This window comes from Apium graveolens, chromosome 6 (genome assembly GCF_009905375.1).
Source record: "Apium graveolens cultivar Ventura chromosome 6, ASM990537v1, whole genome shotgun sequence".
In the NCBI taxonomy this organism is placed as follows: domain Eukaryota; kingdom Viridiplantae; phylum Streptophyta; class Magnoliopsida; order Apiales; family Apiaceae; genus Apium; species Apium graveolens.
In genome coordinates this window covers 262992181-263011182 of record NC_133652.1, presented here as the reverse complement: position 1 = coordinate 263011182, position 19002 = coordinate 262992181, and the positions used below count along the sequence as shown (strand labels likewise).

Sequence of the window (19002 nt, the reverse complement as noted above, 5' to 3'; positions counted from 1 at the left end):
TGATGAATCAACATTCACAAGATTAGTAAGTGAGCTAGGTATGCTTAATTATTCATAAATTCATATCCTCATTATAATCTGCTTTGAAGCCTGAAATGAATTTGTGGCAAGAACAAAGTTGGCTTTAAGTAAAGATTATTTTATCAATGGATATTCCCTATCCGTTGAAAGCCAAAATTGTTCTATCAACGAATGTTCATTATCCGTTGAAAGACAAATACATTTCTGGTAATTTTATCCTTCAACGGATAAAAATTGTGTTAATCTTCAACGGATAACTATTTACCTCATCCGTTGAAGTGTCACATCAGCTACTTTAAGTGAGTCACAACCGTTGATTTGTTTACTTAACCGTTGATACAGATATACACTGTTGTATGTATCTGTATTAAAGGCAGTTTTCAGAATTTCTACAGTTTTCTTTATTCTCAAACGGTTGTAATTTATTTAAAAGTATCATTTAATCATTTTATTTACGTTTTAATTCGAGAAAGTATAAAAGCCCATTGAATTCTTATTTTCATTTTACGCTTTCTTGCAATTTTTACTCTCTTTCTCTCCCAAAACTCTCAATCTTTTCTTTGCAACCTCTACTCACAACAATGGCACCAGTAGTCAAGATTATGTCTCAGTCTGGCTTTGTTTATGAAAAGAACAATTTCGTAGCCTTGGTGGAAAAGAATGAAGCCCATTCAGATTATCACAAGATGATGGACTTCATCAAGAACTGCAAACTAAGCTATGCAATGCTGGAAGCCCCAACTATCTATTGTGAGGTAATTGAGGAGATTTGGACAACTGCAGAGTTCAACTCCACAGATATGACCATTGCTTTCTCTCTCAAAGGTAAGGATTACTGTATTAACTGTGATGATATACAGTCATGCTTTAAGTTACCTGAGAATAATGCCATGACACCACACACTGATAATGATGTATCTGCTATGTTAGATTCCATAGGCTATTCTTTTGATTCTGCTAGTTTAGGGAGTATTAGAAGAAAGGAGTTTTCTTGGAGATGCCTTTATCAAGGTTTTCTCTGGGAAGATTAGCAATTTTGATGCCATAACTTCATCTCTTGTTAATATGCTCTATATGCTGGTTTCTGATAGGTACTTTAATTTTAACAACTATGTCATGCTAGAATTAGGTTCCAGGTTAGGTAACAAAGCTAATAGACCTCATAACATCTACTATGCTAGATTCTTTATGTTATTGGCTAACCATGTTGCTGAAGGTTTGGTCATAACTAATGAGAGCAATAAACTCAAATGCTGGGCACAAGAGAAAAGGGTCCTTGCAGACCTTTTGAGAATTAACCTCAACAGCCAGGTGCCATTGGTATATTTACCAATAATGAATGCACCTCAGGTAAGTTAGGTAAATACTTCTGCACCTCCTACATCTTCCACCCCCATTATTTCTTTGTCTTCTAGTGTGGCAATGGAATCTGTGTCTTTGTCCCAACAGATTCCTACCAAAGCCACCAAAACTAAAATTCCAAAACACAAGTCAAAGAAAACCACCTCTGTTGTTTCTCAAAAGACAACAGTTGTAACAACTACCAAAACCCTGAAGGGAGTGAACAGGGTGTGAGTGGTGAGGGGAGGGGTGAACATCAAGAAACCCCCCAGGATAAGGTGGGAGAGGTGAGTGGTACCCTAGCCAGCCAAGTCACAGTTTCTCAAAAGACCGTGGTGGTTCAAAAGGAGTCAAACACATCCCTAGTTGCATCCTCCCAAAATGATGCAGCTATTGAAAATAGTCCCCAACCAGGGACACAGAACAAAAGAGGGAGGGACACTGAAGCCACACATTCACCTGTCAAAGCTTTTTCAAGAAGAAAGAAGGCTAAAACCCTAGTTTCCACACAGGGGGCACACACTGCACATATACATCCACCTGTATCTTTGCCTTCTCAAATTCAGCTTGATGTGGCTCCAGCAAATGTGGAGTCACAGCCCCATTCTCTCATAATAGACACATAACAATCACCAAATTCTCCATCACCATCACCATCTCTGGATGTGGATATGATATTCACATCAATTCCTGATTCTCCCTCTTTAAAACTCAGGGAGGAGCCCCACTCAAATCCTAGTGATCATCATCTGTTAGATGACTTGTTGGATCATCAACCAATTCTTTCAGACTTAGTTAAAGAATCTGTGTCACCTCACTTAAAATCAATTCACACAGATTCAACAATTATGTCACTTTCAATATCTACATCTTTTCCTTCTTCAATGGATATCTCTCATCCGTTGACAAGTGGTTGTTCTTTAATGGATAAGCTTAACAGCAGTTATCCGTTGATATCATCAGTTTCCACTTCAACGGATACTCCCTATCCGTTGATGGTCTCTACACATATAACTGATTCAATTTCAAGTGTAGAAGACATGGTTACTGTACAATCACTTCTAGGATTGAGGGAAGGGAGTGATAATTTGAGTGAGAGGCTGGGTTGCTCCCAGGCAAAAGGAGAGGTTGAGAGTCAAAATATGCATGCTATTTCTTCCAGCATGGCAAAAGTAAGTGAGGGGAGTGCCACCTTAGTAGGTGAGGGTGAGGGTGTGAGGGTGTGTGTGAGCCAGGGGGAGCCCCTGATGCGAAAACATAGAGAAAATGAGAGAAAAGAAGGTACAGAAGCTATAAGGGTGGATCCAACCATTGCCAGTGAGTCAATGATTGTGGATGATGCTGAAAAGGGAAGACAATTTCAGCAACATTACAAAGCTGAAATTGATAACATTTCCTTGGATGCTGACACTTTTACTCATCATGTTTCAGCCTATCAACTGTTGGCTGCTCAGGGTAATGTGGAGGCAGAGCAGACTTTGAACATAGTGCACACTTCAGAATCTCTTCAAAGAGATATAGCTGCTGTTAATAGGATGCCTTCTCAAGCTGGTGAGCCATCTAAAGAATTTAAAGTAAATTCTAATGATGATGACTCCAATTCTTTGGATGGGAGCATGAACTTAGGGGGAGATGAAGGCCCAAGTTCTGTTCCAGATTTACCTGAATGGACATGGACAAAAAAATCTACACCAGGACAGTTTGGTGTAGCTTTGATCAAGAAAGTAATGGTTATTCAAAAGGCCCTTCAGGAGACTACAAATGTTTGTACAAAGGCTATTCTTCAAGCTCATCTAGACTCTCTGCATCTCTTGCAGTTGCATCATATCAGACAAAATTTAAGTGTGGATGAACTCAAAAAGGATATTGCTGATCTGAAATCCTACAATTCTGAGAAGTTGGATTCAGTTATGCCTTATGGTACAATGCAAGATTTGTTGCTGAGATTAAGGAGAGAATCTGATGCTGACAAGAGGTTGGCCAAGTTGGAAACAAGAGTTCAAGTCATTGAAGACTCTGTGGTCACCATTCTTCAAAATCAACAATCTCAGACAAATTCTTCAAAATCAACAATCTCAGACAAATCTACTCTTGCAGCTGGCAAAAGCACAAGGCTTGACCCCTATCCTTGATGATAACAAAAAGGGGGAGAATAAAAGGGAAGGGGAAGGAGAGCCATCAACAACAGTTCAAATATCGAAAGTGCTAGTTCCTGCCATCACCACTTCTCCAACTCTTCAAATCAAAGGAAAGCTTGATGGAATTGATCTAATCCAAATAGCAGCAGCTGAGATGAAAGTCAAAGAGCAAAGGAAGAAAATTGATGAAAGGATGCAACAAATCTTTGGTTCTACAACTTCTAAATCACAATCTGTGAAGCATAGCACAAAGGTGGAGCCAATCATTATGGAACTCAAGCCAGTAAGAAGGAATAAGGTTGGAGAGACTTCTTCCAAGAATCTGAAACCTATGGTTCTCAAGCCCAACAACAGATCCAATAAGGACTCTACAAAGAACCCTCTAAGCCTTGCTCAGTTAAAAGAAGTGGACTTTCCTCTTCCAAAGCCTGGTGAAGACAAGATTTTGGGTGGTAATATCATGAAGCACAAGGAGACCAAGGATGTAGTTGAAAGGATGAACATGGTCATTATCTTTAGAGAGGGAAAGAGTATCTGTGTGATACAAGGACATCCCAAATTCTCAATAGCCAAAAGGGAAGAAACCAGAAGATTGAAGGAAGAAGCTAAAAAGCTAAAGGCTGATAAAAGAGCCCAGGCAAAGCTTGAAAAATAGCTAAAGTCAAGTCAAGCTGAAGAAAAGAAAGAAATTGAAGACAAGAGTGAAGATGTAGGTATGGGGGACATGATTAGTGATGATGTGGAAGAAAGAAGTAAGGAAAGAAAGGAATGGCAGAAAGGGAACAGAAAGAAGGCCAATGCAAAAAGGAAGATGGTAGATGAAACTGAAGAAACCCAATCAAAATCCAAACCACTACCTTCTATTCCTGAACCCATTGTGCCTAACCCCTTCATAAACATCCATGGTGAAACAATGACTCCTAAGGAGGAACCAATTGATTGGGACACCATCAAATTGCCCACCTTCTTAACCACTTCTCCACCATCAAAGAAACAGAAAAGGAAAATCAAATCAACACCTCATCTAACCTCAATCAAATTCACTCAGAAGCCTAAGCCTAAGCCACAAGCCTCAAAGGATGATTATGTTCACATTTGTGACATAAGAAATTTCAGACATTGAACTCTATCTGGATGAGCTGGAGGAAGTAAGGGGAATAGATGCCTACAGACAGCTTCTAGAAAGACTAGTGTTCAAATATAAAGGAAGTGGGGAAAGGACTTGGCCTCTCTACAGGATTCTGAATGAAGGCTATTCTACCTTGGTTAGAGTCTACTCAGCCATAAAAAGGGATTCTGGCTTTACCAGGACTGCCAAAACTGAGATTCTCAATAAGATTGCCAGCATAAGGAAAACTTGGTGGGAGCCCAATGTCTTGCCTAGAACATTACTCATCCAAAAGAGAGGAATTACAATTCATAAATCACCTCATTGGTTGATGGAGTTCAGAGACAATAAAGGATTCAGAAGATTTTTTAGACTTGAAGATCAGCTCAAGATTGCCAGTAATGAAACTCTCAAGGATATGTAATCTAAGTTGGACATCAATGAAGAAGATGAAGCTGAATTCTACAGACAACTCCAACTTCAAATAGAGGAGAATGACAGGAGGCTAGGGAAGAAAACAAGGGATCAAAGAAAAAGAAATTAATCTGCTCAGGCTAAAGGAGCACCCTTGGAAACAATGTAATTCTTCAATTCTATCTTGGTATACACACTTTTGCAGCACTTTTGAATTTCTACTTTATTTCAGTTCATATGTTTGTTAAGTGTTTTGTTATCATCAAGCTAAACCCAAATTTATGCCTACAGTTCTAGTAGACATAAATAGGGGGAGATTGTTAGGAGTATGTGTATTAGTTTGATGATAAGTTTGATGTAGCCTCAACGGATAAGACCATTTTGGCTATCCGTTGAAGGAGTAGCTTTACTTGGAAATAAGTTTAGTATTGTAGCACATTTTATTCTATGTATTTAAGTTGTAATTCTTAGATATTGTGGGAAATTATCAGTCATGTTAACTACTAGTGGATATGCAAATAGGAGGGCTAATTGTAAATATTTCATGCCTTATAATTTTGTATAAATGAAGTTGTATCAACTGATATTAAAGGCATTCAACGGATGAGAAACAAAGCTTCAACGGATGTCTCTAAAGCTTCAACGGATAACATCCATCAACGGATGAGTGCTTCAACGGATAAAGCTTCAACTGCTAAATGCATCAACGGATAAAGCTTCAACGGATAAAGCTTCAACGGATAAAGCATCAACGGATGAAAGCTTCAACGGATGCTTAGTTCAATAGCAGTTTATAGTGACAATTCATAAGCTGACAGAGGCACATGGGTTGACAGAGATAAACTGGAATGTGGCAGCCTCTAGGAGGAATCAATAAAATGCAGCATTTCCATTCTGGTGCAAACAAGGAAGTATTCAAAGATTCATCGTTAAACCTAAATTGCATCGGATGGAGAAATGAAGAAGAAACATTTGAAGAATCTTTTATTTGTATTTTACAGTTTTGTCTTCACTTATAAACTTGGTGATATATAAACCAAGTAGCTGCTAGTAATTAGATGTGAATTTTTCCAGAGCTATTTAGAAAAATCCAGAGAGAAAATCATCTAGTTTGTACTAGGACGCAGCTATGATTTAATTCTTTGAATCACAAATTTTCTGAAATAACACATCTCTGGTGGAACAAAAAATCCACCAGAAAAGTTTTTAAGTCTGTTGTGTTCTTTACATTTGTGTTTGAATATATATCTGTCTGCATTAGCTGAAAGCAATTCACACACACTTGTTCATTAAAACACATAGCCTAGAAACTGCTCAAAACTTGAAAAAGTTTTGAGATTTACATTCAACCCCCCCCCTTCTGTAAATCTCATTGTTAGTTCACTGGGAATAACAGCTTAAATTGCCACATCACCCATGCCACATCATTTTGGAACTCATTTTTGAAACCAATTTTGGGTACCTAGCACTACACTTAAACTATTTAGTGATTATAAACGAGGCGTCATCCAAAATAAAGTTGAGAAACAGTAAATTAATATTTTATCCTGATTTCATTCCAATTTCAAAATTATTTATATTTTTTTTATCTCTTTAGTTGTAGAATACGAGGCATCGTCGAAGACGACGCCGAGAAACTGTCAATAAATATCTTATTTTGATTTTACTCCAATTTCAAAATTATTGTATATACTAGATTATACCATTTAGTTATAGAATACGAGACATCGTCGAAAATAAAACCGAGAAATATTTAATGAATATTTTATTTTGATTTTATTCCAATTTCAAATTTATTGTATATCCTCTTTATACCTTTTTAGTTGCAAAATACGAGGCGTCTTTTTCGACGATGCCGAGAAACTATCAATAAATATCCTATTTTGATATTCTTCCAATTTTAAATTTATTGTATACCCTCTATTATACTTTTAAGTTATTGATTACGAAGCATCGGCGAATACGAGGATCAGAAACAGTTGATTAATATCTTATTTTGATTTATTCAGTTTAAAAATTATTGTAAATCCACTTTTATATTTTTTTAGCTGTTGAACACGAGGCATTTTCTTCGTTCGAGAAACTATCATTAAATATCTTATCTTGATTTTATTATAATTTCAAAATTGTTGTATATCCTTTTTTATACTTTTTAGTGATAGAATACGAACTATCGTCGAAAAGGAAACCGAGTAACAGTCAATTCATATTTTTTTTGATTTTTATCCAATTTCAAAATTATTGTACGTCCTCTTTTATACCTTTATAGTTGATGAATACGAGGCGTCGTATTCGATGACGCCGAGAAACTATCAATAAAATTCTTATTTTGATGTTATTCTAATTTTAAAATTATTGTATATCCTTTTATTATACTTTTTAGTTATAGAATACGAGTCGTTCTCGGAAAAGAAGCCGAGAAACACTTAATTATAACATATTTTGATTTTATTCTAATTTATATATTATTGTAATTCCTCTTTTATTCTATTTTAGTTATAGGATATAAGGCGTCGACCGACGAAGCGGAGAAACCATTAATAAATATCTTATATTGATTTTATTCCAATTTTAAAATTATTGTGTATCCTCTATTTTAATATACCAATGTCACAATACAGACATTGTATTCGTATTATAAGTACAAGTTGGATTGCAACATGTTTGTTCTGCGTTTACTATTATATGGATTGCTCAAATGCCTGATTGTAACATTTGGTACTAAATATTCTCTCAAACCAGACTCAATCCCCAAGTTTTAAATATGCTTCATTTTCATCTATAAATATTAAATCATCATATGTTTGCTTAATAGCTATTTGATTTTATGATATGAAGAGTATGCTTGGATGAATAAAATAAAATCAGATTTAAACAATTACTTAATCAAAATCATTACTAATATTCAAAAAATCTAAAGATATACACAAAACTATCATATTCAATACCATATGTAAAAACAAATCAATGATATAATGGTACATATAGAGGAGGAAGTAACAAATGGACCCGGTGAATAACAATATTACCTCCGTTTTGAAAGAGATGTGTCCTAAGTCCAATCATGTATGATGATTTAGGAATAACTTTTATGTAATCTGTTTTGATTTCATTGATATTAATAAAAGACTTGTTTTGGTTTTATTGCGGGCTTTATCTATTTAAGTGTTTAAATAAGATATACCATAGTTTAGAGTAAAGCTTTTTATGAATTATGATGAGATCATAATAATGAGACCTAAAAGATGATAACTCTAAACTTAAACATTTCCTGGTCTTAGGATTACTAACTGGTAATTAGTAATCCGCAAAGATCGGTACATACTATGCTTGCTTCATTATGAAGGATGTCTGTTCTCATAGACATTTGTGTGGTGACACTATAGCTAGTATGTAGGTGCTTATTATAGAACAAGTTCACTGAACATGACTCACACAGCTGAACAACTGATGGAGTTCACTCACGTGTTAGCAGTTGTTCACATAGTGATAGTTGTACAAGTATCCTTAGACTTGAGGTCATCATAGTCATCTTGTGTACACTGAACTATGCTTTGGTTTAGTTCTTAGTCTCCAGGGACAATTATAAGGGCTCTACTGGGTATAGGAATTTGTACACGAAGATAGTGTATGATCAATAAAGGATCTACCCCTTCCAGTGAAGGAAGAGAATGTTCAATGCTGATCCACTTATGCTAGTTCAGGAATCTCTGGCCAGAGTGAATGAAATTAGAAAGGAGTTTCTAATTTACATTAAATAGAACTAAGCATAGTGAATGGGAAAGCAAATGATTAAATACGATAGGCTTGACACAAGTTCCATGCCTTGTATTTAATCGTGACATTGCAGGGTAGAAGGAATTGATTGTACGGTAACTACTCACTGAATGGATTCTTGGTATTCTAAGCAGTGAATTCGTATTATCCGGATAGTCGCGATATGCTGAGAAGTATCACTCACGATGTAGAATAAATATGATTAATTTATTAATTAATCATATTTAATGAATTAGAGAATTTATATAAATAATGATAAAATAGTTTTATTATTATTTATTTCTACTACCGGCTTAATATTGAACCTACAGGGTCACACCATAAAAGAGAATGATTTAATGGTGGAGGAATTAATTAATAATGGCTGGTAATTATTTATTTGTGAAATAAATAATTAATTATCAGATTTAATAATTGATTAAAAGAGATTTAATTAATTTTTAATATTATTAATTAAGAATTTAATTTTGGAAATTAAATCAAGTGAGAGAATTATTTTTCTAAAGTGTTTGGAAAAGGGATTAATGATTAAAAGGTGTTTTAATTATTAGTTAATTGGTTAATAAGAATAATCAATTAAAGGGTTAATAATAATAATATTTTATGGAAAATTTTTAGCTGAAAATTTTGCCTATAAATATACTATTATAAACCCTATTTACCTCAACCCAAATAATTAACCCTAATTCTAAAGTAGAACAAGAGGGAGGCAACTAATTCTCTCAACCTCTTCCTCCTCCATCATATTTTACTCTTGGTGGATACCGATGGCGTGCTTCACACTTGAGGAGCAGCTGTTAGGAATTTCCGTTCATCGTTCTTGGATCGCTATTAAAGACCTCCATCTTTCCATTAACGTAAAGCTTCTTAAGGTAAACATACTGAACTACGAATTAAATATTATTTTTCGCATGGATCCTGCGGAGGGTTTCGTTTTTTTTTAAGATTTAAATTTACGTTTTTGTTGCGTTTATGTGCTAAAAACCCTTCACATTTTTTATTCAAGTGATGGTTACTCTGTAGTTGTACTAAAAATGATAACTGAAACTTTTTGGTGCTGAAGTCTTATATACACAAGAATAGCTCGCAACTTGTTGGATAATTTCGAATTGTCACTTTCTTCATCAGGAGCAGGTGCACAGTAAGATCAAGAAAGTTGTGAGCTTGTATATTTTGAATTTTTGGCATCAGCAATTAAGTGAGATCTTTTTATGACCGCCCAAAACTTGTCCTGATGGGAAAACTGGAAAAATTCTGAAGCAAATTGATCATTTTTATTGTTTATCCGCTTCCTTCTCCCATTACTTGTGGCCGGTATCAGGGGCGGACCCAGGATTATAAACTTACTGGGGTTATAGTGATTTTTTTCGCGCGATTCAATGAAAATTTATTTGAGTAAGCTAGCATATACATGTAAAACAAAAATCACATAGTTCAACTATACTGCTAATTTGAAATCCAACATATGCAAAAATAAGTAATAAAGATACTAGTTCATAATGACAAATAAACGAAGATTTACTCACATCATTTGAGTTGTGCTCGACGATTTTTTTGAGCATAAAATTCATCTATCACTTCATTTGGATCAATTTCTTCAGTATACTCCCTCTCACTGTTGATAAACATAGTGTCTCTCAAATACCCTTCCCCCATTTTATTCCGAAGATCAGTCTTAACTAATTTCATGATCAAAAAAAACCCTTTCTGTAGTTGCTGTAGAAACATGAAATGTCAAAATAAGACAAATCAACCTATAAATCAAATTGTACTGTGATGTCTTTCCCGTATCAACTAATTATAGACATCAATCAAAAAGAGTAGATAAATCCTGAAATTTAGCATGATTAACCACATCAATCTTGTAATGATCAAGTTGAAGATTAAGATGGTACATTTCTTGTTATCCAAAATCAGCATGATAAAAGGTAGTAGCAAGTGCACAAATATGCTCAATGTCAAACAAGCTGAAATTGTTCTTCGGTTCCAAAGATGTGCTTAATCTCAAAAGTTGCACAACTTCATCATTGAACCTATAATGTAACTCTTCTAACTGAAAATCAATTGCACCATTAAATACATCATAATGATAATGATGCTCAATTGATTTATCATCTATTTGTCGCACAGAACGGATACCATCCATATAACGAGCATTCTGGTACATTAATTTTATGCTTTACACACACCGACGTGACATAATCCAAAAAAATGTGAAAACCCTCATCTCTCAGAGATTGTAGCAATTCTTTTGTTGTTGCAACTAAATCCATGGCATTTAAGATATTAATTGATTTACTTTGTAAGGCTCGACAAAGCAAATTTGTAAGGCCCATGATCTTATGCATCAAATATAGCACAAATAAAAAGTCAAATGATTTTAGTGCCTTTAAAGAACCTCTTGCTTCTCCGTGCACAGAGTTCGAAGAACTACTACAATTATTAATGTTTTCCAACAAATTAATTATTAAACCAAACTTATCAATCAAGCTGCAAATATAGTTAAAGTGAGAAATCCACCTTGTAGATCCAGATCGCTGTAAATTCCCAATCTGATTAAGTCCCCTACCAGTCTCATGTTCTCCACTTGCCACAGAATTGTCAACCTCTATTCCATGTGCAGTCTGTAATGCTAACAGGCATTTAGAAGAACCAATAACAATATTTACAACATTAGACAACATAGAAAAGAATTCCCAAATAGAATCTTCTTTTTCAGCAGCCCCAACCAATGCTAGTTGTAAACGGTGAGCAAAATAATGTACATAATAAGCATATGAGCAATCTTTAAGAAATAGAGCCTGTAAATCATTAAATGCACCACGCATGTTACTAGCACCATCATATCCCTACCTCTCATATTATGAATGCTTAAGTTATTCCGTATGAGAATATTAGATATTTCTTTCTTAAGAGTTAATGATGTTGTATCAGCCACATTAACAATATCAAAAAAGCGCTCACGAATAATACCATAAACATCAACAAATCGAAGCACAATAGCCATGTGTTCTTTCTGTGATGCATCTATTGATTCATCAACTAAAATGCAAAACTTAGAATCTCCTACTTCATCACAGATTTTATTTCTTAATTTAGAAGCAAGGATGTGCAAAATATCTTTTTGTATTTTTGGAAAAGTATACATGGCACTTTTTGGTGCATTTTCCAAAATTACATTCGAAATATCAACACTTAGTCTACCAAAAACTTTTATCATCTCAATAAGATTACCTCTATTAGGAGAAGTTGATGTTAGATATATTTGAGATGTCATGTCTAATCTGATTTGTGTTTAGTTTTCAGAACTTAACAACGGGACTTATCAGGACTTACTGGAAATCAGAACTTACTGAAGTCAGAACTTAATATCAGAACTTAAGGCGTCAGAAGATATATATCATGACTTAAGTACGGGAAGACTTCAGATAATGAAAGCAGATGATTTGTAGGAGAATATCTGAACTAAAACAAAAGAAGATATACATGAAGAGTTAGAGGACTAGAAGACTTGTAGAAGATATATAGTTGATATATTTTAGGAGACAGAATTATATTCCATATCAATTAGAAGATATCTTGTAACTGTGTATTATATAAACACAGCTTAGGGTTTACACTAGATGTGTTATCATTATCGAGAAGATTATATATTGTAACCTAGCAGCTCTTAGTGATATTGTTCATCACTGAGAGAGAACAACAGTTCTATTGTAACCGAGTTTATTTGAATATACTTGATCTTTTTTACATACTTGTGTTGAAATCGATTTGATTGTGAAAACACTATATTCAACCCCCTTTTATAGTGTTGTGTGACCTATCAAGTGGTATCAGAGCTTTTCTGTTAACACACATACAGTAAAGATCCAAATAACAATCATGTCTGAAGAAACACAAACCCCAACCAAGCCCACCAAAACTCAAGAAACTCATAATACTCATACCCACAGTCGATATGAGACAATTAGGGTTCCCATACTGAGACCATCTGAGTATCCCATATAGAAAGTGAAGATGGTTATGTTTTTGGAAGCTACAAATACAGAATACCTTGACAGAATTAATGAAGGACCACATAAGCCTACCAAGCTCTCTGTTGCAGTTGCTGATCAACCAGCAAAGACCATACCAAAGGAGAAAAGTGAGTACACAGCTGAAGACATCTCATCTATTGCCAAATATGCAAGGTAAGGCATTTACTGCATAGTGCAATTGACAATGTCATGTCAAACAGGGTAATTGGATGCAAGACTGTAAAGGAGATATGGGATGCTTTGGAGACAAGATGCCAGGGAACTGATGCAATCAAGAAGAACATGAAAACTATACTCACACAAGAGTATGAGCACTTTGACTCAAAAGCTGATGAGTCATTAACTGATTTATATGACAGGTTTGCCAAACTTTTGAATGATCTGTCACTGGTGGACAAGGAATATGATATTGAAGATTCAAATCTAAAATTCCTTTTAGCTCTTCCAGAAAATTAGGATTTGAAGGCTACTACCATAAGAGACAACTATGACCTTACTGAAACTACTCTTGATGAAATCTATGATATGCTCAAGACTCATGAACTTGAGATGGATCAAAGGAGAAAGAGGCATGGAAGAAAGTCAAGGACAGTTGCTCTTAAAGCTGAGGAGGAATCTCTTAAAGTTGTTATCTCAAAGAGGGGCAAAGCAAAGGCTCCCATTATAAAGTCTAATTCAGAATCATCAGATACTGATGATGATTCAGAAACTGAAAGTTTGTCTGAAGTGGTTGTTGATGCAGAGATGATGCAACTGTGTGCTCTTATGGTGAAGGGTATCACAAAGATAGCCTACAAGAAGTTTAGAAAGGGCAAGAAGTTTTCCAGGAAAGGTGGAAGTTCTAATAAGAAAGTGATAGGGAATAAAAATAACCCTAATTGCGGAGTTAATGTCGCATTAATTAGACCTGATTTGGTCAAAGGGGAATGCCCAATTAATGAGGCCCAAAACCCTAACTATTTATTAAATTCATAATTAATAAAGGGGCTAATTAAACAGCCCAATGAATGTGTTCAAATAAATAACTACTTCTATAAGAAGTAGCCTCCAAGCAACCCAAATTCAGAAGAAAACTAATTCCTGCTTTCTAGGACTCCAAAGTCCAGTTTGAGAAGGGGATTTGCCCATCAAGTCACCCAATTCTATCATAATTCCTAGACTCTCAACGTCTATATAAAGGGTCTTACCCCTTCAACTTCAGCAGAACATTTTGGACAAGAGCTCCATACGTCACCACTATGGAACCACGATTTGGAAGACAGCTTTAAGCATCGTAAAACCGCGAAGGCATCCTACAAGCCACGAGGCCATTACCTGGAATGACGTTTTAGACTTAGTCCTTGAAGGACATGAAAGTCACTACGTCCTTGGTGAGCTCCAGCTTCCATAGCCCCGAGGGCATGCATCACCAAAAACTACGTTTTGGCTTGATCCTTGGCATACGCTAAGGTACGTAGGCATCTTGTGAGGGCAGATTCAAACCATGAAATACAAGCGCAGCCATTAAAGCTCGAAGCTTATCAAACCCTAACATTAAATACACGCAATAAATAACTACATGTTTTTTATCCATAACATTTGGCGTCGTCTGTGGGAACCGAACGACAACCATGAAAGCATGAAGAAACACCGAGAAACCACCTGATGAGATGCGCAATATTGCATCCAACGTTGGGATTCCACCACAGTCAAACCTCAATATTTGAGAGACTGATCTCTCAGGGACAGAGATCCCCATTACCCAACTGCTGGTACAACAGTCTCCAACCGCAAGGGGATGAAGAATCAAGGGAAGAGTCCCAAACTATAGATGGTACTCTCACTAATGAGCACCGGAATTTTAGATGTTAATAATTGAGCTTCCCTCAAGGGTGAATGATCACCCACCTTATGGGATGTAAAATTTTGAGGAGCAACGCAACGTCGAGTACATGAGGAGTACGAACCTTGCTATTTATAAGGGTTAAACCTTATTGAAGGGAGAAGTTATGATTTATATGATCCCTATGATGAGGATAGTGATTGTTCATATGAAGAAGAGATCACCCCAAGAAGGTTGTAGCCGATTAAGGAACCTATTGTCAAATGGCGGTTTTAGCCCCGAAGACGTGAAAGGATGAATCCCCAAGTCATAAAAAATAAATTCCGTGCTCATGAGGCACACATTCGGAAACCCAAAAAGATCTGGAAACATAAAGCGATCAAGATCTACCAGCCACAACTCAAGTTGTCGCTTCCACCTTTTGAAGCACCATAATTTTCGATCACAAAACCCTGAAGCTGGTCCCATAATAATGAGATTACCTGTAACCCGAAAGCTAATTCTAGGGACCGATCCCCAATCTTAAGGAATATAAAACTCGATGATGAAACCCCAATCAGATTTTGGATGTTAACAATTATGTTTTCATCTAGGATAAACGCTAACCCACCTGACTAGAGTAAACTTCAGTTTCGAACGCAATAGGATTATAAATTCCGGTATTTCCAGGGGCTGATCCTCATTCATAAAAGATTCCGAGATTTCTCTAATTCCAATACCTAGGACAGTGATCGTCCATCTGATAAGGTGACCGAGCCACGAAACAAATAGCCCATTGCTAGAATATGTTCTCAGTCTTGAGGGCGTGAAAGGATGATTCCTAGACCCATTGCGAAAAAGAATTCAAGCTCATAAGGAGCACATCAACAAGATTTAACAAGTTGGGAGATGCGTTAGGTAAAAACTCGATCTTAATCCGAAGACACAATTTAAGATCCTCAAATTCGAATGATAGAATCCTCAAGTTTAAGGGTCCAATCCCCAATTTTAGATGGTAATTGAGACCTTAGCTCTACCAATGTTATCCTTTCCTGAACTAGGGACGATTCGGGATATGAATTTAAAGGTTATAACCAAGGAAGCAGAATTCAACATCAACCTTGCAAAGGCTGTACATCCCCTTATGTTCAAGGATTGAAACCCATCAATGACCAAGTTTGTGATTGTTCCAGTCCCTGTACAGAGGATGATGAAATCTGAAGTGATAAGGATGCCACTCCAAGAAGGTGACGTCCATGAAGTGACCGACCGAAGAAGGATGTCCCAAGCCTCGAGGGCTGAAAGCTTAGGAAAATGAAGATCGAATTTTCGTCTCATCAAACTCGTGATTTAATGGATAAAAAGAAACCTGAAAAGGGAACAACAAAATCGACTACTTGCAAAATTTGGAAAGCCTGGACCCCGAGGGTCGATTACCCAATATAGTTGGTTTAAACGACCTTCCATGAAAAAGGAAGACGGAGATTCTAAGGGTTGATACCAAGTTCATTTGATCATATTGATCTCTCAGTTATTCCTTCATTTCAACAATACTTTTTCTCAAATTCAGATTTTGGTCCCGTTATGATATCAAATTCTCTTCTTTTTGAAATTTCATGATTTTATCATTCCGAATATTCGAAGGTATATCAATCAAATTAAGCTGAGTTATCATGTTCAAGTCAAAGCATGGTTATGTGATGGGATTACCAAGAGTAGCAGTGGATTGCAATGCGATTAAATTATCAGGGGCGTATAGCGAAGTCGGTTTGTCTCTTTATTTCTTTCTCTATTTATCTCTATCTCTCTTTCCTTTTTCTTTCTCTCTATCTTTCTTTCTATTCTTCTTTCTCGCAATCAGTAAAAAGTGATTCTATTGATGAATTGATCAACGGACGTGAATGGAACAATGATGCCCAGTAAAGCTTCTGTAAAAGTTTTATAATACAAGGAATACAAGATTTGTTTGAGATTATGGAAAATTGAGGTTATTTGGAAACGGAAAGTTAGTTAGAAAACCCTTAGTGCTTTCTTCTGCTGATTCCGAGGACGGAATCCTTATAAGGAGGGTAGATTGTGATATCCCGTATTTTCAGAATTATTATTATTAATATTTGAATATGTTTATGTGATTTAAAGAATAAAATGGTGGATATTTTATTCCTATTTGACGAGTTTGTGTTATTAAATGGTAATGTGCTAATTGTTGAGTGTTATATCGATCCTTGTTAATATCTAAAAATATTTCCTTAAATGTATTATTTTCAAAAGTTTATTTGAAAACCGATCATTTTATTGATATCGGTAAATTGAGTTCGTTTAGTAATATTAGGGATTGGATGGATATTGTGTCTGCTATGTGTTATATGTAATATTAATTATGTGAAACTCAGTTGTGATTGAGGATTAATTGTATTATTAATTACTGAGTCGTATCGTTTTGTTTTGTTTTTAAAAGTATTTTATTAAAATTTTAATTTTATAAATATTTAAATTATCTTTAAAATTATTTTTATGACTTTATAATTACAATAATTATTTTTGGGATTTTATAAAATTTAGAAATCAATATTTCATTAATTATTTAGCCCTGTATGATTTTCTGAGTGCATTTATTTATAAAATCCGTATTTAATTCCGGAATTCTTTAAAAATTATAAAACTCATATTTATTTAAGTTGGGAATATTCTGGGAATTTTAAAATTATTTTGGGAATTTTCGGGATTAATTTGACCCGTGCGTTGATTCGTTTATTTGAGAAAAGCGGGTATAAGTTGTGTTTCAAAATCTATTTAAAAATTACGAAATTTATGTTTTATTAACTTCGGGATATTTGTAATATTTTAAGACTATTTTCGTGATTTTCTGAATTTGTTTCAAGTGCAGCTCGGTTCGTTAATTTTAAAATGCGGGTATAGCGCGCAAGTCAAAAATACTTTAAAAATTATGAAAATTTTATATTGTTAGTTTTAAATTATTTCGGAAATTTTAAAGTTATTTTGATAAATTTCAGGATTGTATTTACCCTTAATTGGTTCGTTAAATTGTTAATTACGGTGTTGGATTCAGATAGAAAACAGATAAAGACTACAATTTATCAATTATCTATCTAATCTCTCTCTTCTCTCTCTTGCTCACCTCTCTCCCTCATCGATTTCTTTTTTTCTCCCTCTCTCAACAGTCTCTCTCTATCTCCCTTCCAATCTCTTTCTCGCGTCACTTGTTTCCCCTCGATTTTCTCTCTTCCTCATCCCCGGTATACTCGCTTGCCTGTTTCTGTTTTTCCGGTAAGCAATCGCCGTATTTCCGGCCGGCTTGCTTTCTCTGTTTGTACCTGTGATTGGTTACTTATATATATATATGTCGTATGTATATGTTCATGTGTGTGTGTGTTTATGCTAGATTGTGCCCTGTGTTTGTGGTGTTTTCCGGTTGCCGCCAGGTTTTCCGGCGAGGCGACCCCCCCTATGTACCGCAGCGCGTAGGCGCGTGTTTGACTGTGTTGGTTGCCTGATTTGGGTTGCCTAATTCGAATGAGTTCGAATTGAATTTTTGGTTTTTAGAAATTTTAGTGATGTAATTATTTTAATTATTCTGCAGAAATTACTTGATTGCAATTCGTAAAATAAAAAGATCTGTGCAGAAATTATAAAAATTAATCGATGGAATTCGTGTCGGATGTCCGTAATAAACGGAAACCCGCGATTTTATCGCCGTCGGCGATGAACTTCGGCGAGCCGACGGTGGACCGTGATGAATTATTCTGAGTCCTAATATTTTAAAATAAATATAAATACGAGTAATAATAATAATTAGTTGGTTTGAATCGGTGGTTGGGAAATTGTGAAATGTGGATTGCGTGATTGGTTTGGACTTGATTGATTGGTTGTGTTTGTGATTTAACGTCGAATTGCTTCGACGGGTAGGCCGATAAACAAAAGAGACGCTGCTCGAATTTTCAGGAAATCAATTCCGAAAATACGGGAACGTAACTTACGATAATCGGAAACGTCGAACGAGGTTATATAATTAAATTTTACGAAACCTAATTACTTGTTGGGACAAAATATTTTTATAAATAAACCGTCCGTCCGTTTAATACGAAGCAAACGCCTCTAGACTCAGAAAAATATTCCGATTTCAATAAAAATACTTTTGAGACCTAATTTCTTTTGTATTGAAAGGCCGTTTGATTTTTTTGAATCATTCTTAGTCAATCTTGATCGATAAATCATATTTTGACCTGATTTCAGTTTTAAACGTATTGAGTCGAACCTTTTTGCGAACCGAGTCATATGTCATACGAATTATGTGATATATGAGTTATGTGCTTATGTGCTATGTGAATTATGTGTGTATGTGGA

At 35.3% G+C, this 19002-nt stretch overlaps 1 protein-coding gene across 1 annotated transcript; it reads right to left on the bottom strand.

Annotated features, from left to right (window-relative positions):
* Window positions 1–10702: 10702 nt before the first annotated feature.
* On the bottom strand, window positions 10703–12076 carry LOC141665970 (uncharacterized). The gene is made up of 3 exons (XM_074471958.1): window positions 11653–12076; window positions 10989–11533; window positions 10703–10852 (listed from the first exon to the last, which is right to left on the bottom strand). Exons 1-3 carry the CDS (start codon window positions 12074–12076, stop codon window positions 10703–10705), a joined length of 1119 nt encoding a protein of 372 aa, XP_074328059.1.
* Window positions 12077–19002: the final 6926 nt, after the last annotated feature.

Coding starts and splice junctions, on each gene's coding strand:
- LOC141665970 (XM_074471958.1), bottom strand. CDS start 12,076: ATGACATCTCAAATATATCTAACATCAACTTCTCCTAATAGAGGTAAT. Junction 11,534..11,652: donor AAGCATTCATAATATGAGAG/GTAGGGATATGA, acceptor GTTTACAACTAG/CATTGGTTGGGGCTGCTGAA. Junction 10,853..10,988: donor TTTTGGATTATGTCACGTCG/GTGTGTGTAAAG, acceptor ATTGATTTTCAG/TTAGAAGAGTTACATTATAG.